At 42.0% G+C, this 23,876-nt stretch overlaps 2 protein-coding genes, 1 long non-coding RNA gene, 10 other non-coding genes and 1 pseudogene across 15 annotated transcripts in view; 2 read left to right on the forward strand and 12 right to left on the reverse strand.

Annotated features, from left to right (window-relative positions):
- Positions 1–2,271, forward strand: part of DARS2 (aspartyl-tRNA synthetase 2, mitochondrial) — a 45,903-nt gene extending 43,632 nt beyond the window's left edge. The window contains exon 17 of the mRNA XM_004706724.2: positions 1,440–2,271. Coding sequence (XP_004706781.1) covers positions 1,440–1,657 — 218 coding nt within the window. The 3' untranslated portion in view covers positions 1,658–2,271. The remainder of the gene's footprint in view (positions 1–1,439) is intronic.
- On the reverse strand, positions 273–676 carry LOC105978986 (annotated as a pseudogene).
- A 7,838-nt stretch (positions 2,272–10,109) lies between the features above and the next one.
- LOC123522574 lies at positions 10,110–12,970 on the reverse strand. Of its 2 annotated transcripts, none has more exons than XR_006680820.1 (11): positions 12,943–12,970; positions 12,389–12,438; positions 12,166–12,199; positions 11,925–11,966; positions 11,646–11,677; positions 11,318–11,354; positions 11,068–11,091; positions 10,833–10,888; positions 10,597–10,632; positions 10,354–10,388; positions 10,110–10,177 (listed from the first exon to the last, which is right to left on the reverse strand). It is a non-coding gene; the product is annotated as an uncharacterized LOC123522574 (long non-coding RNA). The 2 variants fall into 2 exon arrangements; XR_006680821.1 differs by lacking the exon at positions 12,943–12,970 and adding an exon at positions 12,799–12,910.
- Positions 10,247–10,320, reverse strand: LOC115872442. Its single transcript, XR_004047844.1, has one exon. It is a non-coding gene; the product is annotated as a small nucleolar RNA SNORD81 (small nucleolar RNA).
- LOC115872448 lies at positions 10,463–10,539 on the reverse strand. The gene has a single exon (XR_004047849.1). It is a non-coding gene; the product is annotated as a small nucleolar RNA SNORD47 (small nucleolar RNA).
- Positions 10,722–10,804, reverse strand: LOC115872452. The gene has a single exon (XR_004047853.1). It is a non-coding gene; the product is annotated as a small nucleolar RNA snR60/Z15/Z230/Z193/J17 (small nucleolar RNA).
- LOC115872445 lies at positions 10,953–11,030 on the reverse strand. The gene has a single exon (XR_004047847.1). It is a non-coding gene; the product is annotated as a small nucleolar RNA SNORD79 (small nucleolar RNA).
- Positions 11,171–11,235, reverse strand: LOC115872492. Its single transcript, XR_004047890.1, has one exon. It is a non-coding gene; the product is annotated as a small nucleolar RNA SNORD78 (small nucleolar RNA).
- LOC115872451 lies at positions 11,426–11,487 on the reverse strand. The gene has a single exon (XR_004047852.1). It is a non-coding gene; the product is annotated as a small nucleolar RNA SNORD44 (small nucleolar RNA).
- Positions 11,755–11,820, reverse strand: LOC115872491. The gene has a single exon (XR_004047889.1). It is a non-coding gene; the product is annotated as a small nucleolar RNA SNORD77 (small nucleolar RNA).
- Positions 12,031–12,111, reverse strand: LOC115872441. The gene has a single exon (XR_004047843.1). It is a non-coding gene; the product is annotated as a small nucleolar RNA SNORD24 (small nucleolar RNA).
- On the reverse strand, positions 12,275–12,343 carry LOC115872494. The gene has a single exon (XR_004047892.1). It is a non-coding gene; the product is annotated as a small nucleolar RNA SNORD75 (small nucleolar RNA).
- LOC115872449 lies at positions 12,676–12,752 on the reverse strand. Its single transcript, XR_004047850.1, has one exon. It is a non-coding gene; the product is annotated as a small nucleolar RNA SNORD74 (small nucleolar RNA).
- Positions 12,971–15,074: 2,104 nt separating the features above from the next.
- Positions 15,075–23,876, forward strand: part of ZBTB37 (zinc finger and BTB domain containing 37) — a 15,918-nt gene continuing 7,116 nt past the window's right edge. Inside the window, exons 1-3 of one of the 2 annotated variants that reach the window (XM_045298129.1) lie at positions 15,081–16,003; positions 18,737–18,836; positions 18,995–19,122. In XM_045298129.1, coding sequence (XP_045154064.1) covers positions 15,081–16,003; positions 18,737–18,836; positions 18,995–19,114 — 1,143 coding nt within the window. In that variant the 3' untranslated portion in view covers positions 19,115–19,122. Of the gene's footprint in view, positions 16,004–18,736; positions 18,837–18,994; positions 19,123–23,876 lie in introns of those variants that run through there. The other variant, XM_013005726.2, reaches the window with a different exon arrangement.

Consider the following 23,876-nt stretch of genomic DNA (forward strand, 5'->3'; position numbering starts at 1 on the left):
GTCCCCACCAGGATTTCAGCACTTCCTCTGTTACATTCCCCTTAATCATGCCCTACCAGGTCTCCCACACCCACCTCCCCACCAATTTGGATCGCTTGTTGTTCCCTTGTACCTGGGTTTGTTAACACTACTTCCCTTCCCCCCACCTTCCCCTCTCCCATGTCCCCCCGGAACTGTCAGTCCTGTTGTTTTCGTCTCCAGATTGTTCATCCAGCCTGTCCTATCCAGACAGACCTATAAAATTAATTATTGCAAATTTGTTCTTTTGGTGGCTAAGCAAATTTTATATATTCTCTGGACATCATTAGTCCTCTTAGCTCTTTAAGTACAACTTTAGTGCTTTAGGAATTTTGCCATTGTTGCTAATACTGGTATATTCCATGCATCTACCATCTCACTGGAATTATTTATTCCATGCATATTATTATTTGTTCTAAACCTAACTGATGGAGATGCTTCTGGAAACTTAGGTCCACATTCTACTTGCAGGCTGTTTATTCTGTATTCCTCATTGTCCTTGGTGGCCCAGTCATCATGGCTGCTCACCTGGCAAGTGTCCTGTCTTCATCATCTTCACAGCCCAGCTAACCATACCAGAACCTACTCCTTTCTGTCCTGCAAGTTCCTCCAACAAGTGAGCACTGCAAGGAACTTTAACTCCTGTGGAGACCGCCATCTTCTCCTGCTTCAGGATTTTTTAAAATAAATTTTGCCAGTCATAAAAAACCACTAATAATTTGCATTTGAAAGATTTGGTTTTTTGATAGAGTGAAACTTAAAATGTCTTAACTTAGTGTTACTCATTCCCTAAGAGTTTGTTATTGTCAGTTGCCACCGAGTCGGCTCTGACCCATAGTGACTCTTGGCACAACAGAACGAAACACTGCGTGGTCCTGAGAGTCCCCAGGAGTCTGCAGACACATTTAGAGGTGTTTAGGAAGCATTGCTTGCATAGAGTAGGAAGAGGCCAGTGTGTGATTTCCACCCCACTTGGGAAACTCAGGAAGCTCAGTGTCTTCTGCTTTTGTTCAGCCTATATTGGGAACGTATTAAGCTTTTCATAAGGACTCTTTCATTGCTGCAACTAGGAACTGCAGTGGGGCTGTGGGTTAGGTGTTGGCCTGCTAACCACAAGGATGACTGTTCAAAACCACTAGATGAGAAATCTCAGAAAGATTTAAATCTCAGAAATCCTACATAGGGTCACTATGAGTCAGAACGGACTCTTTGTCAGTGCCTGTCTGTCCTAGTAGAATGTGTTGATGCTGAGTGTTTTTCCAGAATGATACACAGAAGACCCTCTCAAGCAAACAAAAATTCCCTAAATAAGGAATTTTTGTTTGATAAAACACTTACTGAAAAGTTCTACACATATATAGAAAAGTGAATAGCCAACCTAGATTCATTTCTCATTTGTTAACTTTTTACTTTATTCACAGGATTAGACAGACTGATATGCCTTATCACTGGAGCTGCAAGCATCAGAGATGTCATTGCCTTCCCAAAATCATTCCGGGGACATGACCTCATGAGCAATGCCCCAGACCATATCCCCGCTGAAGACTTAAAGTCCTACCATATCCAGGTCTCCAGGCCAACAGACTCGGCGGCGGCAAAAAAGGACTCATTGAATCATTCACCCCAGCCAGAATGCTAAGCTTTGGGGTTTTGTCTTCTTCGGTTCCCCAGTGCTAAAATAGGACCTGGAGCTCTGCCATCTTTAGATGGAAGGAATCCAGGCAGCATTCTTCACCACAGTGAAGAAACAGAAGATGCCCAGCGTTGACTTGATAACATACATCATTAGGCATTTGTTTTGTTGGGTTGGGTTTTTTTTTTGTTTTGTTTTATACTTTTTTGTTTCTTTTTACTAGAAGTATGAGAGGTGGTCTTTGTTGGAGTAATATAATGGATGTGTTTTCTAATCATGCCTTTCATAGCCAAGTATTTGTTCACTTAGAATGCAGGTAATCAAATCATGTAGGAAAATACCTCAACTGTCATCCAAAAGAGTCACAAAATAGTATACCGTATTTGACCTTGAGCAAGTTAATGTACATAAGTTACAATACTTGCCCTGAATACCTTATAGGCTTATTGCTAGCTGAATCAGGAGATAGTGTATGTGGGTGATAACATGAATGAAAATGCTTTGAAAACTATAAGCATTACACAAATATAAATAATATATTTTAGTAAGCAGTTAAGTCCATGTTTTTTAAGATTGACTGATATATATGTATGTAATAAAAGAAGAAATTAGTAAAGTTATGAATCAGTAATTGTATTTCTTTTTTTAACTTTTTAATTATGAATTAAGTGATGGTATCTTTCCATTTTTAAAGACAACCATTAACCCTTGATAATTGAAAATACTGACCCTCATTCAATCTCACAAACTTAAAAATGAACCTTTCATTATGATTTGCTAGTTGGTTCTAGTAATACACATAAAATCTTCTAATTAAAAATTAGAAGAAGATGGGAACAAGTTTTGATTAATGAATTTACCGTTTTCTACTTTTGCCTTGGCATTCCTTTTATTTGTAATTTATAGACATCCAGGATTGGTTTTATATTGTTGCCTGTTTTTCTTAGTGAACTAAACAAAGCAATAGTTAAGGCCTTTTGTGTTTGAAAATAACTTCTTACCTGCCCCCTTCCAGGAAGTCGATTCCAACTCTGAGTGACCCGGTGTAGGGTTTCCAAGCCTTCATAAATCTTAACGGGAGCCAAGTGGTCTCATAGTTCTCCAAGCAATGCCTCTTGAGGTTTGGGCTGGCCTGGCAATTAGCAGTCCAACACTTACCTAACAGGTGCCACCAGGACTCCTGTGTCAGCTTCACAGCCAGGTGGGATCCATTCTTAAGTCTGTGATGATTATGAATGGCCTTCTCTCCAGCAGAATGGGGTTTGCCATTGGGTGGAGCTTTCCCCCCAAAGTTTGCCCTGTAGCCTATCTTTCACGGACTAGTGGGTGCTCCCTGGAGCCACCAATTCCTAGTTGCTGTAAGGATCCCCAAGGTGAGAGAAATTAAAGAGCATTTCTAGAGAAAATTTCCTTTTGTAAAACTATTTTTCAGTTCTAACTACCCCACCTTTATAATACCTAATTTATAAATGTAATAAAGATCACTACTGTTTACAGCCTAATTTTTACCACAGTGTGGTCCTGTTCTGGCTCCAAGGGTTATAGAACCAAAAGAAAAGCACACCACCATGGCGTGGATTCTCACACAGCAACATAGGAAGGGCAGAACTGCCCTTGCGGGGTGCTGAGACTAAGCCTTTGCAGGAATGGGAAGCCTTGTCTTTCTCCTGTGAGTGGCTGACTGGTGGTTTCAAACTACTGACCTTGTGGTTAGAAGCCCAATGTATAGTCACTATACCACCATGGCTCCAAGGATTGCAGACAGCACCAAACCCAAAAAATGTTTTCTAGGATACAAATACCTAAGTGTAGATCCCAAGAGTTGAACAATCCTGCGTTGGCACCTAAGGTACTTATTTTGGGCATAATCTGGCTTCTTGTCTGGTAAATGAGCTTGGGGTGAGGGGGGACTTATTCTGAAATACAGGAATTCTCAGTATTCTAGACCATTTGGGAGTACTTTTTTTTTTCAAAAAGCAAGAAATACAATTGAAGACAGAGAACTCCAGTCATTCCACCCTTGTAGGAAATTTGAATTTATTTTATGTTGCAAGTTCTCAAAAACCGCAAGTCATTTTAGCCAATACCACAGCTTTGTCCTATGAACAATTTCACCTTGTCTGTCAGGATATGTCAAATGAATAGTCTGATGGAATTTTTTTATGCTCTCAAGTTTTTGATGAATAAAAGTGCATTTACAGTTGTTTACCCCACCCCCCAGAATTACCCTCCCTGAAAAACCAGAACTATCTGTGACACTGGTATCATTTCTTGTTGCTATTTTGTTAAATTTAATTCATCCTGAGTATGAATCCCAAGGAAAGATATTCTGTAAACCTGGTACACAATAAAAATACTAGATGGGATAGATGTGTGTGTGAACTTGCATATGTAAGTCCTACAATAACCACACAGGATACAATAACTGCATATGTAAGTCAGTATGTAAGTCCTACAATAACCACACAGGATACAATAACTGCATATGTAAGTCAGTCTTCTGTATTTAAGGCAGTGGACTAGAGGAAGGAATTTGCTTGAGTAGAACAAAGCACTGCTAAATTGTTCTGAGTTGCAGCCATCCCCGGTGTCGATCCATCTTTTCGGAGGTATTCCTTTTTCACTGCCCTTCTATTTACCAAGCATGGTGTCCTCTAGGAACTGATCTCTCCTTAGAACCTGTCCAAAACACGAGATGAAGTCTCGCCATTTTGTAACTAAGGAGCACCGTGGATGTGCTTCTTGTGAGGCAGATTTGGACATACATGAATCTACATCCCAACTCTGATACAAGTTGTGCCTTGCTGGCCAATTACTTAGCCTCCCTAGAATAGTTCTCAAGTGTTTCAGGCTCAGGACCTCAAAGAACTTTACTATAAAGTGCTTCTACTGTAGTATAGAAGAAATTAAAACTTACAAATTACCCAGTAATAGGGTTGTTAGATTTAGCAAATACAGAGCAACCATTAAAACAATCTCAGCTTAGACAATGTAAACATGTATGTCCCATATATTACATGTGCCCTTATCTAGTGTCTATGTCTTCTATATCATTTCATAACCCTACCTTTCCATAAATGGATATAAAGGAATGCACACTTGGGTAATATATAAATTTATTTATGGGTAAATTTAAACAAACAATGGCAATATTAAGTACAACTGACCCTTGAACAGCATTGAGTTGAACTGCAAGGGTCTACATAGGATTTTTTTTTTTAATGCCTCATGATGATGCTCATTTCAGCTCAGCATGAGCAGTTCCTCTCTCCAGTAATTTTTTTTGAGTGTTGATTCTTTTTTCTTTTAATCATTTTATTAGGGGCTCATACAACTCTTATCACAATCCATACATACATTGTGTAAAGCACATTTGTATATTCATTGCCCTTGTCATTCTCAAAACATTTGCTCTCCACTTAAGCCCCCGGCATCAGGTCCTCATTTTTCCCCCTCCCCCCTCCTTCATGAGCCCTTGATAATTTATAAATTGTTTATTTTGTTCTCCACTAATTTCTTATTGCAGTAAAAGTTCTCAGATCTTGCATACTCTTCATTGTTTTAATAGAATACCATAAACCTTAGATAACACCATGAAAGCCATAAAAAATGGCACTAGTGATGCTGGAAGTGGATCCAAGCAGCAGAGAAAAGTTGTTATCTGTTACAAGGAAAAGTTGTTATCTGTTGTAGCTGCCCATAATGTCAAGTGCATCCAGCATAGAACACTGTTTAAAAAAAAAAAAAAAAAAAGGCTCAAACCATTACAGTGAACCCTCGTTTATCACGGTTAATCAGTTCTAGACCCTACCGTGATAAATGGAATTCCGCGAAGAGGATTCCTTATTTGTAAATCAAATATTTTCGTAGTTAGAGCATAGAGGACATGAAAAAACACCCTTTAGTCACCATTACACTCGTATTACCCAATTTATTAAACGAAAAAGGGAAAATACAGTAAGACATTTTGGACGTTACAATTATCATTTATTATATTTATGGCATCAAGCGTGTACAGTATGAGCCAATCAGTGGCAGTCAAGCGTGTACAGTATGAGCCAATCAGTGGTAGTAATGACAGAGCATGCGCTGTTACGCAAAAACCGTGATAGAGTGAAGCCGCGTTAGTCGAAGCGCGAAGTGGCGAGGGTTCACTGTATAGCTGACTCCTGAGTCTGGAAGGTTCTCAACAGACCCCAGGTAGTGAGGTCCCCATATGCTCCAGGTCTGGATCTTTTCAAACCTGGTGGGATGGCAAAACCAGCCTTCTTGTTATGGGTGTGGTCCCAGCCCCCCATTGGTTTCCTGCACTTACTTTTGTTAGTAAGGTGTGCAGTCCCCACAGTGGGCCAGTGTTGCCCTAACATTGTGTGGGACTTGGGAGCACGCATGGCTAACCCTGCAAACCCACCCTGCTGTTGATGCTGGCTCAAAGCAACCTTACTGAGCCCGGTTGAACTGTCTCATATGGGCTCCAAATTTCTTTTAAGGGACAATTATTGTGCTTCAGATATTTCTATTTCAAGTTTATTTACAAGAAACTTTAAAAAACCAAGCCTAGTGGGAGACGAGACCAGAGGCCAAATGCCGTATCTGACAAGATGTAGCTGAGCAGTGTAAGACCAATGAAGGCCAAGTCATAGAACTAGCTAGAGCATGGACCAGACTATATGCCGTGAATGTTGAAGTTGATCTGAACTAGTGTGCATCACTTCTCCTGTTCTACCAAGACTTTTTTTGTTTGCATTTAATGGACAGTTTTAGAACCATTACTGAATAAAAGCCCAGACAGCTTCAGTCTTTTGATTAAATGCACATTCGCAAATCTGTGTTGTCCTGATTCACCGTTGTAAGCAGAGGCTAGAAGTATCATCTGGATTGTTAAATGTGTAAAAGCAGTGGCCCCTCTGCTTTTATTCATTTCTTCCCCCATCATGGTCTAAGTATAAAGCACTGTGAATGCAGGTAGTTGTCAGGGTTAGCTGCAGTGTGTGGATGTCTTTTATATTTTGGGGTGGGAGAGATCGTTTTAAATTTATGGGCTCCTTCCCCTCCCCTTTTCAGTGATCTAAGGCTAGTCTAACTTTATTTAGACACTGTAGTTGGACAAGCTTGATTGTTTGACCCAAAATGGAAACAAACATCACAGCCCTCACTGATACCATTGTGACTTTTCTGTCAAGTGTAGACTCCTTACTTCAAAAAAAGGCTTGTGACCATTTTGTATGGCTTGTCTGGAAACTTCTGTAAATCTTGTTTTAGTAAAATTTTTTGTTATTCTAAAAAAAAATAAAACCTAGTAATTTTAGTTTTCCACATAATTCAAACTTTCTTTTTTCCCCCCGTGTGGCAGCAACTTTTGAGATGGTTGATAGTTGCAACGTCTCAGTGGTAGATGCATCCCACAATGCCTTCAAAATCCCCCAAGTTCTCCTGAAGTTGTTAGCAAAGCTGTTCTATGGCAACACTCTTCCTAACTCAATTCTTTTTAATTAATTCAAAACTTTTCTAAATAGGAGCATACAATTGAGTTGGCACAATCAACATAAACGCAAGATAAACATCTTCATTTTTTTAAGATGGAAACATCAGGGGGAAAAAAGCTTTGAAGGCAAAAATTTTCATACAGCCACTGATACTTTCTAATTTGTACCATTTGGCCAAATAAATGCCCCTGTGGTACTTACTAAATAGAGGTAAAGGGGGGAGGGGGCTTCTAAAGTTATTAATGCCTTTCACTTTCTCTTCAAATCTTGTTTCCTTACCAACTGAAAATATGATTCCAGCCAAAAACATGATAAACTATGTCACAACATAATGCAAGTTGAATTTGTAACTTCTCAATGAAATCATTGATAGTGTAACAGTGTAAGCTGAATGTGTGCCTTCCTTCCTCTTTTGGAGGTAACACCTCTACAAGTGATCACTTGCTCACAGTATGTCAAGGCAGTGTATCCTTGCTACCAGGCTATCTTATAGGGCGGTTCACAACAGGGCTCTGTAACAAGCAGTGGCGTACAACTTAATTGTGCTGAATGTAATACAAAACTTAAGATTTTCATGTATTACCCATTTGCCTTGTCTTCTTTGCCTCCCTAGTAAACTGGAATATCTGTAGTGTCACTAGTCCATCTGCAGCTGTACCTACACCAATAAAAACATCTATTCTGGACACACAATGTACCATTTTAATGTCACTATTATTTCTAATATCCATTGCAATGGCTACACAGCTCACAAAACTCATTAAAGAGATTAAGGAAGTTAACTAATTGTAATGCCAGTAAGAAATGCTCAGGGTTATCTATCAGGACATTAAAGTTCTGTCATGTCTGCCACTCTGCTGTAAACCTCAACCCAAAGGCATTCAGTTTAAGCATTGTGGGCCAGCAAATCCAACTCCCTGAAAAGTGCCCATAGGCACACCAGCCCTGAGCTTCAGGCCAAAGGCAACTCAGCTCCAACTTCCCCAAGTGCCCAAAGGCCCGTATGCACATGCACACCAGCCTCCTACACAAAAGCCCTCTACTTGCCCCATAGGTTGGTTAAGTCTAGCACTCTTTCTGCAGCTGCTAATGGCATAGCTGTGTTCTGCATCCAAACAGTTCGGGTCCAGTGAACATGCTCCATTCCTGGATCTTGCTGGAATGGAGATCCCTCTTCCTGTTTCTCAGGGCTTATTTCATACACAGCAGGCCGACACTCCAGGGAAGTGTTCACACACAGGTGATTCCTATCACTATCCCCACCTACCCAGACCCTTGCAGGGAGTTATCGGACTGGCTAGAACAGCCACATTAACTCACTCCCCCTGCAGGCAGCATGCATATAAACCAGCCTTTTGGGCTAGATCCAAGTTATGTCATCCATTGGCATGATCAATTACAGGAACTTTTTCCTAAAATACCACCCAAATTCCCAATCCCCTTTGAATTTAGTGAGCTGGACACCTGCAAAACTCAATTCCCAGTGCTTTTGTGACAATCTGATAGCAGGGATAACATCCCTGGCACCTTTCTTTTTAGGGAGGTTTACAAGGTCTAGTTAAAATGTCTGCAAGCTAGGAACCAGTGCTAACCCCTCAGAATTCTATACAACCTAACCACAAGTCATGGTGGAAGCCTACAGACTGCCACCCGATCCCACCTCTGAAAAGGAACCCACTCACTTGCTCACAGGGCTGCCATCTTCCCATTCCTGGGCCCCACCCTTAGCTGTAATCATCACACTGCTGCAGCTTTCTCCCCAGTGTATATTCAAATCCCTTTTGGTCAGCAGCTCCTACAATTGTCAGCTGTATTTCCTAATGAGGACAGACTTAGGTCTGCTCCCAGGACATTAAAACTAAGTGATGCAAGAAAGGCAAACAAAAGATTACAGGGAACAAAACCCTACATAGCCAAGATCTGGACTAGGAGCAGAGTTAAAATGTATGGTCCTTGCCCTGGACAAGTTCTAAGAAATGTATAAATTTAACTTGCTCTTATGGGGCAATTATAATCAGTAGCTAAGCTTACATATCCAGCCAGCTTTGGGTGGGAGGGGTGAGATGGGTGATCTCAAAATAAAAATCTGTACTTGCCAATAGCAGATCTGGTGGCATCACAGGTTGCTGGGCTGCTAACCACAGAACAGTTCAAACCTACCAGCCACTCCATGGGGGAAAAACTAATCTTTCTGCTCCCATGATTTAAAAGAAAAATTAAACACAATTGACTCCAAAAGAATCCTCCAGATTGAAGCCAGAGGTGTTCAGAGCCAAGACTAGATGGCCATGCTAAAATGAACCACAGCCACAAGTAAAAATTTCTGCTGACATCCTATGGCAGGGACCAGCTTTCATCTTGAGATCAGAAGTTTTAACCTTGCCCTTTAGGGCCACTATGAATTGATATTTAGGCAGCTTTAAGAACTACACATTGAAAAGCCCATGTTTATAAGGCCCAACTCTTGTTCTATCCCAGTCTTAACTACTCCTGTACCACATGTACTAATAGTTTGAGCCCATCATGCAGTAATTGTCAGTTCTGTAGCATTTGAAGCCTGGTATCTAGCTTCACCTTTACCATAGCACCCATCTTCATCCCAACCAGAACATAACACACAGTATGTGCAACTGTCAAAAACAATGTCTTGGAAGCAGTACTACAGCCAGAATCCTCAGATGAACAGTGGCTGCCATGGGTTTAGAGAAGTGATGATAGCACCTTACAAATACCGCAATACAAAATGTTGTTTTAGAATTTTAAGTTCAATGACACCTCTCCCCCCTCACTTGTATACCTCAAAGTATTACCTGTGATTTCACCATTGAGCTGCTATCATGGTTCAGACTACCAGCCACTGAAAGGAGGCAGCCATTAGGATAAATATAAAGAGTGATGGCCTTTGAGATGATTTACAGTATTGCTCTTTGCACTGTCATCATCCTTTGCAAATTAAAGAGAACACAGTTCCAGATGTTTTATGAAGATTTATTTGTTACTGTATGTTAAAATCTTATTCCATGGGTATCCATCCAGCTAGCTGCAAAACAGAAGATTCATGGTTTAGTCACACATCCAGATTTTACCTTAAAAGCTGGTTTGGTATACACAGAATATCAGATCCCATTATCATCAAGTTATCAGTGAGAGAGTTCAAGTTGGGGTGGATCATCATGTATTCTGTGCTGGAAGAGAGGTGATATTTTTAAGACTCACCTTTCAGCAGGAACCAGCATGGTTGATTACAAATCCTAGGGGGGTGGAGGCAAAAAAGATATTTTATTTCTGGGACAAAGTTTTAGGGTGCTGACATCATTAGTAAAGTAACCTCAGAATTAAAATGGAACGGTTATTGAGTAATATCATGATGTTTCATTTGGCAGAATCATTACATCATTGGTTACTTTGAGGTACAAATAAGCCATCAACATAAATATTGATATAGAAATTTTAACTAACCTTTAGTTCTCCAAATATGAAGTCTTAGATCCTATCCTAAAATTAAAGCAAATAAGACATTTGAGGAAATAATTATTCAAAGCTCTAAACATTTCTCTAGAAATATGGTTAAAGATTATTTCAGCCAGATACATCAGATAGGAGCGAAAGACTAAGTGTTATTCACCACTGTTATGTCTGCTGAACTATGTTATCATCATTGTATTGGCTGTAGCTCACAATAAGTAAGAAACTACCTTTTTTTTTGAGAACTCATTTCCATCCGCGACAGCAAAAACCTGAGTCTTCACATCTGGAAAAACAGTCAAGTTAGTAACAGTGAGGAGCGTTTCCTTTTCCTTTTTAAGCATTTTAGATACTGTTTCAGTTTCCAATATTAAGTCTTCATTTTCTTTCAGAGAGATTCCCATCATTTATAGTCATCATCAACAGCATTCTTAGAAAACATGTTAATATAGTTGAGCAACATACCTTTTAAAGTACTCCAATGTGCACCTGGGGGGAAAAAGTTCCAAGATAAATAACTGAATCCCCCAAACCAATTCATTTTCCCCATTAAAATGCTATCTCAGGGCTTTTCAGTGTTAAATTTGTCTACATGCTCTCTTCAGGTCAGACATTCGTTAAACATCATTGTAAACCCTGTTCTTAAAGGAAAAGGCTAGCACTCATATTAAAGCTAATCCACAGCTAATTGCTCTTGAGCCTGGACTATACTCACCAATTAAGTGGTTCCAGACATGTCAGACTCAGTCCATCTAAGAAACAGACAATAGTTTTAAGAAAAGGCTCGAGTTTGCTTTTCTCTCCAAAATGTACCAAATGCCTGGCATCAGCTAGAGCTAATTAAGACCTTCATCTTTAGTCCGCATTTGCTTATCATCACACAGGCATGCATTTACCAGCCACTGAACAGTAACAGGGCAACTACCTGACATGTAACTTTAAACTACGAACACGTCCATCAGATTTGATATTCCACACCCCAAACACCATTGGGTGTCAGTTTGCCCAGTTACTCAGATTTACTTCAATCTAACTTTACTTACCACTTTGACTTCCAGTGATTTCCTTCTAGTGTCTACAAAAGACAGAGTAAGAATTCAATTAACATTGGTAGTTTCTTACTCTAGTAACACTGAATAATTTACTGGTAAAAGATACATCAGATAAGTGGTACATCTCTTCATGCAATCTGTTGAACTATGCAAGCCATCACAGTATCTCCTTTACCAACACTGCACGTATAACCTTCCACATGCACCAACTTTGATTTGGGTACACCCCCTCACCCCAATTGAAACAAAAAAATCGAGTGAACATCTCACCTGCTGTGCCCATGGCCGAAATTTCAGCTCTATTTTCAAGACCTGTGAAGAACAAATTCATCTTAACCGAGGTGCTATTTGTACATACCCCCAACACTACTTTCGGTGCCTCAGTTAGAACAATGGTGGTAAGAATTCTCGTCACCCTCATAGTCAAGAGTAGCAAATAAATTTCATCATGGTGGCACACTCACTGGTTTCTACCAAGGAATTTCTTAATACTGGCATTTCCATAACTCACCCCGCAACTGTCCTCATCCTTCTTCTGCAGCTATCTGGAACAAAGCAAAATTGAAGCATAAGATGATGCATCCAGGGCAGCAAAGTGACACATCAATCGTCAAGTATAAAGCCTCAGCATTACTTTTTTTTCTTTCAGAAATCCCTTCAGTCCACTACTCTGAATACCATCACAGGCTTAAAAGCTGAAGGAAGTAAGATTTCTCCCTTTCGAATTTTCTCACCTGGATTCGAGCCTGTATCCGCCACATTGTATTCATGTTTATTCCAGTTCCTGAAGAAAATAAGATTTTCAAATTATACGCAGTTTGTCTCATTCAGAGATTCCACGATAAAGTTTATTTATTAGTAGAGTGCAGTGCACCAAACCAAAGAACTACTGCCCCCAATACTGGTACAATGCAGACAAGAACCATTAAGAGAACCACGTGGGCTCCCCTCCCCCCTAACCATCCGCCTTAACCTAGCGCAAGCGGCGGAGGCCAGATGCCAACTCGGCGGGCCCGCATGCATGCGCCATCAGAGCAGTTGGCATTCATCAAGTCTCAGATGTCCCTACCAACACGAGCTTCATCACAGGCACGCCACGCGGGCAGAAAAGCCTCCCGCCACATACCCGAAAAGCCCACCGTACCTACGTTTGGATCTCACGCGTACGGAACGCGCAATCCCACACCATCCAAGCCTTGCAGAGCCAGCAAGGAAAATGAGCAACTGGCCTGAGTCGCCAAAGACCTGGACTAAACGTTAAGAAAGCACCCAAAGAAGAAGCGCTTACCTAGGAGACGAGAAACCGAAGACCGGAAAGAACGAGATGGCGCCCAAATGCCTGTATATATATGAGCTTTCCCTGACGTCACGACGCACGCTCCTCTCCAGCGTCAAAGCCAACTCCTCCCCGTCTCCTCCCCCAGCCCCTCCTTCTTCCCCGCCCCTAGGCCCTTGGCCCCGCCCCACTCCCCTTTGTGGGCGTGAACCACAAGTGCCCGCTGGACCCGGGACTCCCGCCCTCCTTCCGAGTAGTGAGGAAGAAAGGGGAGGGGGCGCGAGGGACGGAAAGCGCGGGGGGAGGGGGAAGGGGGCGGTGTAAGGGTGAGTGATTTCCTTCCGGCACGTCGCCCGCTCCGGGGGAGGAGGTGGGGGGTTTCACTTCCGGGACGGTGTTTCGGCCCATTCCGGCCCATTTCCACTCCCGGAGGTAGGTGCTGCTCCTCGCCTGGGAGGAGGCCCCGCACACCGGTCCCGCTGCCCTGCACGGGGACCAGTTTACCCCGTTGAGGCGGTAGCTCGTTCCTGGGGCACCCAGCCACTTCCTTTTGCCCACCCTGGCCACCGGGCGACCTTCCACCTCCTTGGCCCCGGGCCGGCCGGAGCTGCGGGACCCGCCCCCTCGCGGGGCCCCTCCCTCAGGACCTGGGGATGGGCGGCCCTCCCCCCTCCGCCGCCCGGACACACCCAGATGCACACACCCACCTCTGGGCCAGCTCCCCGCCCGCCTACGCCCGCCGCCTCTACCGGGTCCCGGGGCGCCGCCCCCTGTGGGTCTTTCACCCTCACCTGTGCGCTTGCTCCCTGGCCTGGCACCCCTCTCTTACGTTCCTCGGTGACATGTTGCCCTTTGCCCCACGCTTCTTCACGCCGACGAAAGTTCCCCGATTCTGCCTCTTACGGCTCTCACCCATCCAGTGCCCGTGGCACAGACAGATTTGACTCCCGGGGCTTCCTCCTCTGGGGAGTTGCCGGAGAGAGCAAACAAAAGCCCTGGTGTAGGCTTCAAAATAAACACATTTGGATTCATGATGGCATCGACAAAGGCTCTTATTGGATTAAAAGTTTCAAAACAAACAAAAACGCTTTGGAAAAAGGTCAGATTGGTAAAGTTGGTTCTTGAAAGCAGAGTATACACTTCCCTGTTACTGTTAGTGTTGTAAATACGGGGGCAGTAGGTGAGCTCAGTCAGGATGAGTTCTTGAAGTTCCAGTCTTAGATAACTCTGTAATTTGGACGCTACTAGCGCCCTACTCGGTCACTGTCTTCCATTCAGGACTGACAGAAACTGTACACTCAAGTATTGAAGTCTTCGATGTTGTTGCAGGCTTACTTTTGCTTTTTTTTTAACCTTTTAAAAAATGCTTTGACCACCCTTGGTAAATGTTTTTAAATTATTAACAGCTCTGATGACCTCAATAACGGAAGGTGGTACCACCACCTTGAAATTTCCAACTTTGAATTTGGATAAAGACAAGTTTACCTTACCTTCATCCTGAAGAAAAGTGAATTTCAAGTTCTCTGCATAATTTTTTGATTCCTGACATAGCAATGGCATTTTGCCACAGAGGCCGAAACCTTTTATGGATGGTATCTGAATCATGCTAGTAAGCATTAGTGTACAGTCACTGGTGTGACGTTACTTTATACACCAAGCATGTTATAAAAAGAGAGATGTTTTAATCAGACCACTAGTGTAGATTTGCATTTATTCACTAACTTATTTCTTTCCTTCACATAAAATATGTTGTGTGATTTTACATTCAGTTTGCAAATAACTTATGATGAGCACTTTTTAAAAAGTCTTAAGTGCTTCCCTCACTATTTTGTGGAATTTCCATCCATTTTGATGTTGAATGGTGTTAATAACTAACGTATGGTCAAAATCTAGAACTTGAGTCTTACCAGACCACTTTTGTATGTTGGTTTCCCTTAACCAGAAACCTAGCCTTAAAAAAACCTACTGGCACCTCTGTTTCCATGTCTAAACGGAAGGGAAACATCTAGAGTTTGAAATTTTCCCCAGATAATGTTTTTAGATTGCAAAGTCAGACTTGTAAAGCACCAGGGGAGAAGATCCTAGTACTAACGGAAACGTGTTTGTCTCTCAGCAGGGTTGAATGCCTGCCTGCGCCCTCAGGCATGACCATGGAGAAAGGTGGGAACATACAACTGGAAATCCCCGATTTCAGCAATTCTGTCCTTAGCCATCTAAACCAGCTCCGCATGCAAGGCCGGCTCTGTGACATTGTGGTTAACGTGCAAGGACAAGCTTTTCGAGCTCACAAAGTGGTACTGGCTGCGAGTTCCCCCTATTTCCGGGACCACATGTCCTTGAATGAGATGAGCACTGTCTCCATTTCTGTTATCAAGAACCCTACTGTGTTTGAACAGCTCCTTTCCTTCTGTTACACTGGACGAATCTGCCTACAGTTGGCAGATATCATCAGCTACCTGACAGCTGCCAGTTTTCTGCAGATGCAGCATATCATAGACAAATGCACGCAGATCCTGGAGGGTATTCATTTCAAAATTAACGTGGCTGAGGTTAAAGCCGAATTAAGTCAAACAAGGACAAAGCTTCAAGAGAGACCACCAGAGTCTCACAGGGTTACACCAAATCTAAACCGCCCCCTTAGCCCACGACACAATACTCCAAAGGGCAACCTGCGGGGTCAGATTAGTGCCGTGCTGGATATCAGGGAACTAAGTCCCCCTGAGGAGTCCACCAGTCCTCAGATAATTGAACAGAGTTCTGACGTAGAGAGCCGGGAGCCCATTCTCCGGATCAACCGCGCAGGACAGTGGTACGTGGAGACAGGAATTGCAGACCGGGGGACTCGGAGTGATGATGAAGTTAGGGTTCTTGGAGCGGTGCATATCAAAACTGAAAATCTGGAGGAGTGGCTTGGGCCTGAGAATCAGCCTTCTGGAGAAGATGGGAGTAGTGCAGAGGAGGTCACAGCCATGGTGATTGACACCACAGGCCATGGCTCTGTAGGACAGGAAAATTACACGTTAGGGTCTTCGGGAGCCAAGGTGGCTCGGCCAACAAGCAGTGAAATTGACAGGTAAGTTTTGTGTTTGCTTTTGGTTTTGCCTACTCAGTGTGTACACATCACTGAAGTGGGGTACCTGATGTTCTTTGCCAATTAAGTTACTACTGGCGAAACTGAAGGTGTGCCAAAGACTTGCCATTCTGATTTTTTTAAAGCAGGAAGCTCCTAGGCCCGACGTGTTCACACTGCCGTGAGTACTATGGTACAATTAGACACTCCATGAATCAGAATAGCATCTGCAACCACTCTAAGGTCAGTAACTGCCAGGGCTTCCTGGGAATTCCAGGCAGAGACCTGATCATAAGGGCAGCATTGCCCCTCCTTGGTATGTTATCACAGAGGTATGTAGCCGTGGGCACTTTTCATTTGCCTTTATAGCCTTTATATTCTTTGCCCCTGCTTACCAAATGGGAAAATATGATACCTGCAGTCATTGTTCCTTTCAAGCTAGGATAAACGCTGTCATTTATAAAAGAAAACTTGGCTGTTTTTCTTCCTCTTATCTCTTGATTTTATCTTCCCTGTTTTGTTTTTTTTATCAATAACTGCTGCCACCACAGGCTTGAATGCCACTTTTTTTTTCACTAGTACTGTGCCAGTAGGTCTTTAAGGAGCTGTGGTGGTGGTATTGGGTAAGCTTTGGGCTACCAACTGTGAGGTCAGTGGTTCAAATCCACCAGCTGCTCCAAGGATGAAGCTGTCTGCTCCCAGAAAGATTTCCACCTCAGGAGCCCTAGAGTGTGGTGACCAGACGTCCTGCTTTTGGCGGGACAGTCCCGATTTTTACCAATTTTTCCCGCATCCTGCGGCGTTTTAAAAAAGTCCCAATTTTTGGAAAGAATGCACGACAAGCTAGGGTATACGGTTTTCGGCTGCCGTGTGGCTGTTTCGCCAGTATATGAGTTTTATCAATGGTGTCCCGCTTTACCAATGTCAAAATCTGGTCACCTTACTTAGAGACCAGTTGTGTTCTGCCGTGTGGAGTCACTGAGTCAGTCGACTTGAGGGCACTGGCCTTGTGTTAACTGTGCCTTTCTGCTGGCTTCACTTTCCGCTTTAGCAAATGCTGCAGGTTTTAGAACATTGCTTTTTGGTGGGAATACCACTAGCTTCGATCTAGCTCAGGTGAAAGGGAAAAGTAATTGCCCCTTTAATAGGTAGCATTTCTTCTTTTCCTCTTAAAAATAAGCTAAATTTGACCTCATGAGCATCAAAGCTGTTCTGTTTTGTAGCTCACCCTGGGAGGCACACAGATCACACAGGAGTGAAGATAGTATGGATCTTCCCCACTTCAGGGTGCCTTGAGAGGTGTTTTTTCCTTCTTGCCATCTTTATTGTTAAAATATTCCCAAGCACAACATTTATTGTTCTCCTAGGTTAAGATTGAATTAGAAGTAATACCAATTTAAATCTGAAGATTTTCAATATTTTTTATCCATATCAACAATATGAACTATATAATTATCATGGGAGATGAGGAAGAAAGCAACCAAAAACATAATAATAACCAAGCCCACTTCCCTTGAATCGATTCTGACTCCTCGTGACTATATGGGGTTTCTTCATGTTTCTCCTGAGATCTTTGAACCACCAACCTTGTAGTTAACAGTCCAAGACTTAACAAATAGCACTACCAATGTTCCTATACTTTAATAGAAATAAAAATATAAACCCAGTTTTCATTTACATTCCTTGGGTTTCTTTTATGTTCTACTATATTAATTGTGTAATGAAGCCCTGGTGGCATAATGGTCGCGATTTGTGTTGCAATGCAAAAAATCAGCAGTTCAATCCAAAAGGCCAGCAGTTCAAAACCACTAGCCCCCTCTGCAGGAGGCAGAGCTTCCTACTTCTGTAAAGAGTTAGTCTCAGAAACTGACAGGGGCAGTTCTACCCTATCCTATAGGGTTGCTGTGAGTTGAAATTGACTCTGGCAGTGAGTTTTACCACTGCATTATAGCTAAAACACCGGAGGTTTTGACATGGACTCGATTGCAGTAAGTTTGGCTATTTTACTACTTGTATAATGATTGTTGTGGGTGGCCATCAAGTAAGCCCCTTTTTATGCATGGGAACTCCACATGTGCAAACCCTGACTGCTCCAGGGGTTTTAAGGCTGTGACCTTTTGGAAGTGGATTACCAGGCCTTTCTTTTAGGATACCTGGGGTGGGTTTGAACTCACAACTTTTTACCTAATACTCAATAAGTTTACCAGTTGTACCACCATACCGTGGGGCTCCTGTGTAAGGGTAGAAATTTAAATTTTAGCCTCAGTTTCACCAACCTAGAGGATCTTACCTTATAAATCATTTTGTGAGAAATTCACTAGGAGAAACCATTCTTTTTTTAAAATTTTTATCAAAAGATCATTTTATGGGGGCTCTTACAGCTCTTATAACAATACATCAATTGTATCGAGTATATTTCTACATATGTTGCCATTGTTTTCTAAACATTTACTTTTTTAAAAAATTATTTTATTGGGGGCTCATACAATTCTTATCACAGTCCATACATACATCCATTTTGTCAAGCACATATGTACATTTGTTGCCCTCATCATTCTCAAAACGAGAAACCATTCTTTTAGACATTTCACATCAGGTACTACATTTATTCCATGAAAGTAATTTTCAGTTCGCTTTGTGTCCCGTTTGTTCCCCGTTCCTGAACAACTCAATAAAAGGGAAAGACTACCACCATTTTGAAATTCGTTGACACCCTATATGCTCTTCTTCCGACAGATTTAGCCCCTCCGGCAGTATGGTTCCCCTGACAGAGATACACAGAGCCAGAAGTGAGTCTCCTGGGAGAATGGATGAGCCTAAGCAGCCCAGCTCCCAGGTATGTCTTGGATTTAGGAGATGTGGTTAAAGGAATTCTGTGTATGAAAAGAGTGTAATGAATAAGAAAGGAAGGATGTAGGAGAGGTAGCGGTGGGCCTGTTAAATGACTACTATGCTTGATAACTTTTTTCTTTGTTCTTGCTTGTGAGCATGCAGGAAATACACTTTTGGTGTCTGCAGAGTTTGGGGAGTAGAAAAGATAACAAGATTGTGGAAGTCTTTCGTGATTATAGGAAACAATCTGTAGTCCTGAGAGTAATACAAAATAACCCCTGAAAACTGCGTTCAGGTAATTTAGGACCGGGGAGGAGAGAGTCTGGTTTTGTGCCACTATACTTGTATATGTGCGTATGTAGTTACTGATTTATCTATCACTGCATCTTTGTGAATAACTTGCTTATGTGTTTTTAATATGTGTTTTCTATTTCGTTTGTTTGTATCTCTTCATTGATTTTCTTCCCGAATCTTTTGCTACACTAAATGGTCTAGAAAGGATAAGAAATGGTGTTTTCTATTTCCCTTCCTTCGCTCCCTGCCACCTAGTATAAGTGCTTGTCTGGGTTTTGATTGTTTGTTTCCCTTGATCTTTTTTTTTTTTTTTTAGTATAAACTTGTTTATTTATTTTTTCCTGAACCTCATTACTGTACATTCACCAAGTGGTATAGTTAGCATTCCGTTGTTATTTTCACAGCATATTTTCTTTTTTTGTTTGTTTTTTTAATCATTTTATTGGGTCCCTCGATCTTTGAAGGTTGATTTAAAGGAAAGATGATGAACTCAACACAGGAGCACACAATAAGCTGTAAAAGCTTTTGTCCTGAAAAGAGAAAACAATTGGTGGATTATTGTTTGGGCTCTTCAGTGCAAAATCAGGAGTTTAAAACCTCCAGCTTCTCTACAGGAGAAAGACAGAGCTTTTCAACTCCTGTAAATGGATATAGTCTCAAAAAAGCACAGAGGCAGTTAGTTCCACCTGCCCTATAGGGTTGCAATGAGTCAATATTGACTTGATGGCAGCGAGCTTGTACATCCTTCAGAGTGCACACTTTATTCGCTTCTACATTACACTGAAAGTATCTTGGTCCATTTTCTTCTAAATTACTGGGTAAAAATTATATATCTGGTATAATGCCACTAAGAGTTTAAGCTTTCTTTCGTATTTGCTGGATTTTGGAGTACTAGAAAAGGAATTGTAATGATTATGAAAGAATTGTTTTTTAAATATGGTGCTAGAGAAAATGTTAGGAGGAGAAATAAACTTAATCATCTAATTGGCCCTTCTCTTGTCCCTCAAAAAAGGTGTGATAGCCATGTGAGGATGACCAGTGTGCAAATACAGTAACCAGGCAGATCTTACAACCGAATGGAGCCATAAGATAGAACACAAAATATGCGAACACACAGGAACTTCAAAAGATTTATGGAAAATTTTAATTTAAAAATACATTTTCATGACCTTTTGAAGCCCCTCATAAAAGACTGCATGTGGTTGTTGTGAGCTGCCCTCCAGTCTGTTCCAGCTTTGAGCAGATATTGTGCCATTCCTGTCGCTGTGTTTAAAGCCATCCACGGGAGCCTCTCGGTCACCTCATCTCCTGGAGGACCTTCCTTTTTTCTCTGACCTTTTTTACCAAGTATGATGGCCTTCTCCAGGAATTACTCCCTCCTGATAGCATGTCCAAAACACACGAGGTGATGTGTGATCACACGCACTTTTCTGGCTGTACTTCTTGCAAGACAGATTTGTTCATTCTGCTGGCAGCCCGTGGTATGCTCCATACTCTTCTACTCCACCATGTTGCAAAGGCTTCACTTCTTCAGCTTTCAAGTGCACATGAGGAGATCGAAAATATCCTGGTTTGGGTCTGTGGACTTTGTTCCTCTGAGACACATCTTTTCTTTTTTAGCATTTTAATGCAGTTGACTTGCCCAGTGTAATTTCTTGCTTGATTATCCAATTCGAAATGGCCAATGCCACTCCATTAAGCTCATGAAAGCCTAGATATCATCTTCATGCCTTTCACTTCACACGTGAGAGAAAGCCCTCAGTTTTCCTAGAGTCGTACGTTATGCATGATGGCTACAGTTGTTTCTTCTCACTTGGAGTCATAGCACGTCAGCAAAAGAAGGTGCCAAAAGCTTTTCTGCATCTACGTCATTAAGGCCAACTCCACTTTGAGGCGGCAGCTCTTTTCCAGTGAAATTTTAAAAGCTTTTCAACCTGCGGGGCTCATCTCCTGGCGCTTTGCAGTGAATGTTCCATTGCTATTCATAAGGTTTTCTCTGGTCAGTTTTTTTTTTTTTAAATAAATTCCCAAGGTATTTTCCTCATCTGTCATAGTTTGGAGGCTCCTCTGGAACCTGTCCAGCATGTGTGACCCTACGTGTATTTGAAATACCAGAGGCACAACCGTCCACATCACAGCAACATGCAAGCCACCACGGTACAAACTTTTGAGATGAGTAGGGAATATTAACTGGTATTATTATTAGCATTTATTGATTACTTAACAGGTGCTCCATTAAGCACGCCTTCAATGTTTATTAGAAATTATGAGGGAAAAGTGTATTCCTTCAATGCTTATGAGAAATTTTAAAAAAATTTTTTGAGGGAAATGTTATTACTGTATTCTTTTACAGGTGAAGAAACTGAGAAATAGAGGAATTAAGTAATTTATTGAGAGTGATACAATAATTAGAACACAGTTGAACTCAAGTCCCAGCACTTTAGTAGCCATTTAAAATATTTCAAATTACTATTACCATGTTGAACTTTAATTAAAATCTCATAAAGCTAACAAAGCAATTTATGGATTGGAAAAATGGAGCTTCAAAGTTACTCTTCTGTCCGTGGTCATCCAAGACTTTTTTTTTAATTGAACATTTTTTATCTTTATCTGACTATATTTACTTTTTTTTTTAAGTGATTTTATTGGGGCTCCTACAACTCTAATCACAATCCATACATCCATCCATTGTGTCAAGCACTTTTGTACAGTTGTTGCCATCATCATTCTCAAAACATTTGCTTTCTACTTGAGCCCTTGGTATCAGCTCCTCATTTTCCCCTCCCTCCTTCATGAACCCTTGAGAATTTATAAATTATTATTTTTTCATTTCTTGCACTGTCCGATGTCTTCCTTTACCCACTTGTTGTTGTCCATCCCCCTGGGAGGGGGCTATAGATAGGTCATTGTCATCAGTTCCCCCTTTTTCCACCTTCCCCTTCCCCTCCTGGTATGGCTACTCTCCATATTGGTCCCGAGGAGTTTATCTGTCCTGTATTCCCTGTGTTTCCAGCTCTTATCTGTACCCGTGTACATGCTCTGGCTTAGCGGATTTGTAAGGTAGAATTAGGGTCATGATAGTGGGGGGAAAGAAGCATTAAAGAACCAGAGGCAAGCTGCATATTTCATCGGTGCTACCCTGCACCCTGATTGGCTCGTCTTCTTTCCATAGCCCTTCTGTAAGGGAATGTCCAATTGCTTACAGATTGGCTTTGGGCCTCCACTCTGCCCTCCTCCCCCTCATTCACATTATGATTTTTTGCTCTGGGTCTTTGATGTCTGATACCGGATCCCATTGACACCTCATGATCACACAGACTGGTGGGCTTCATCCATGTGGGCTTTGTTGTTTCTCAGCTAGATGGCCGCTTGTTTATCTCCAAACCTTTAAGACCCCAGACGCCATATCTTTTGATAGCCAGGCACCATCAGCTTTCTTCACCACATTTGTTTATGCACCCGCCTTGTCTTCAGCGATCCTGTCAGGGAGGTGAGTGTTTAGAGTGCCAGATTATTAGAACAAAGTGTTCTTGTGTTGAGGGAATACTTGAGTAGAGGCCCAACGTCCATCTGCTTCCTTAATAACTAAACCTATAAATATATGCACATAGATCTACTTCCCAATCATCATATATATATTTACATATGTACATATCTGTATTTAGATCTCTATAAATGCCCTTTGCCTCCTAGTTCTTTCCTCTATTTTATTTTACTTTCCTCTTGTCCCACAATCATGTTCAGCCTTCATTTGGGTTTCAGTAATTCCACTTGGTTACATTGCCCTTGACCAAGCCCTACCAGACCTCTGATACCCTCCTCCATCGATATTCAGTCACTTGTTGTTCCCTTGTCCCTGGGTTTGTTAACACCCACTTCCTTCCCCCCCGCCTCCCCCTCTCCCATGTCCGCCTCGGAACTGTCATCCCATTGTTCTCTCTTCCAGCTTGTTTATCCCGCCTATCCCATCCAGATAGACATGCAGAGACAACAATATGCACAAGCACAACAAAGCAACAATAGAAAATAAAACAATAGCTACAACAATAACAGCGACAAAAGGGCAACAACAACAAAAAAGCCTATAAATAGTTTTATTTGGTGTCCTATAAGTGTTTTCCAGTTGAGTCTAATGGGGCACCATGCCCTGGCCCTAGACTATTTCTTAAAAATCATTTTATTGGGGGCTCGTACAACTCTCATCACAATCCATACATCCATCCGTTGTGTCAAGCACATTTGTAGATTTGTTGCCATCATCATTCTCAAAATATTTGCTTTCTACTTGAGCCCTTGATATCAGCTCCTCATTTTCCCCCTCCCTCCACGCTCCCCCCTCCCTCATGAACCTCTGATGATTTATAAACGATTATTGTTTTGTCATATCTTGCACTGTCCAACATCTCCCTTCATCCACTTTTCTGCTATCCATCCCCCAGGGAGGAAGTTATATGTAGATCCTTGTAATTGGTTCCCCCCTTCTACCCCACCTTCCCTCCACCCTCCCAGTATTGCCACTCTGGTCCCAAAGAGATCATCTGTCCTGGATTCCCTGTGTTTCCAATTCCTATCTGTACTAGTGAACATTCTCTGGTCTAACCAGATTTGTAGGGTAGAATTGGGGTCATAATGGGGGGAGGAAGCATTTAAGAACCAGAGGAAAGTTGTATGTTTCATCGTTGCTACCCTGTACCCTGACTGGCTCGTCTCCTCCCCGAGACCCTTCGGTAAGGGGTTGTCCAGTTGCCTA

This window comes from Echinops telfairi, unplaced genomic scaffold (genome assembly GCF_000313985.2).
Source record: "Echinops telfairi isolate 266 unplaced genomic scaffold, ASM31398v2 ScPeMD7_7424;HRSCAF=8462, whole genome shotgun sequence".
NCBI classification, from domain to species: Eukaryota; Metazoa; Chordata; class Mammalia; order Afrosoricida; family Tenrecidae; genus Echinops; species Echinops telfairi.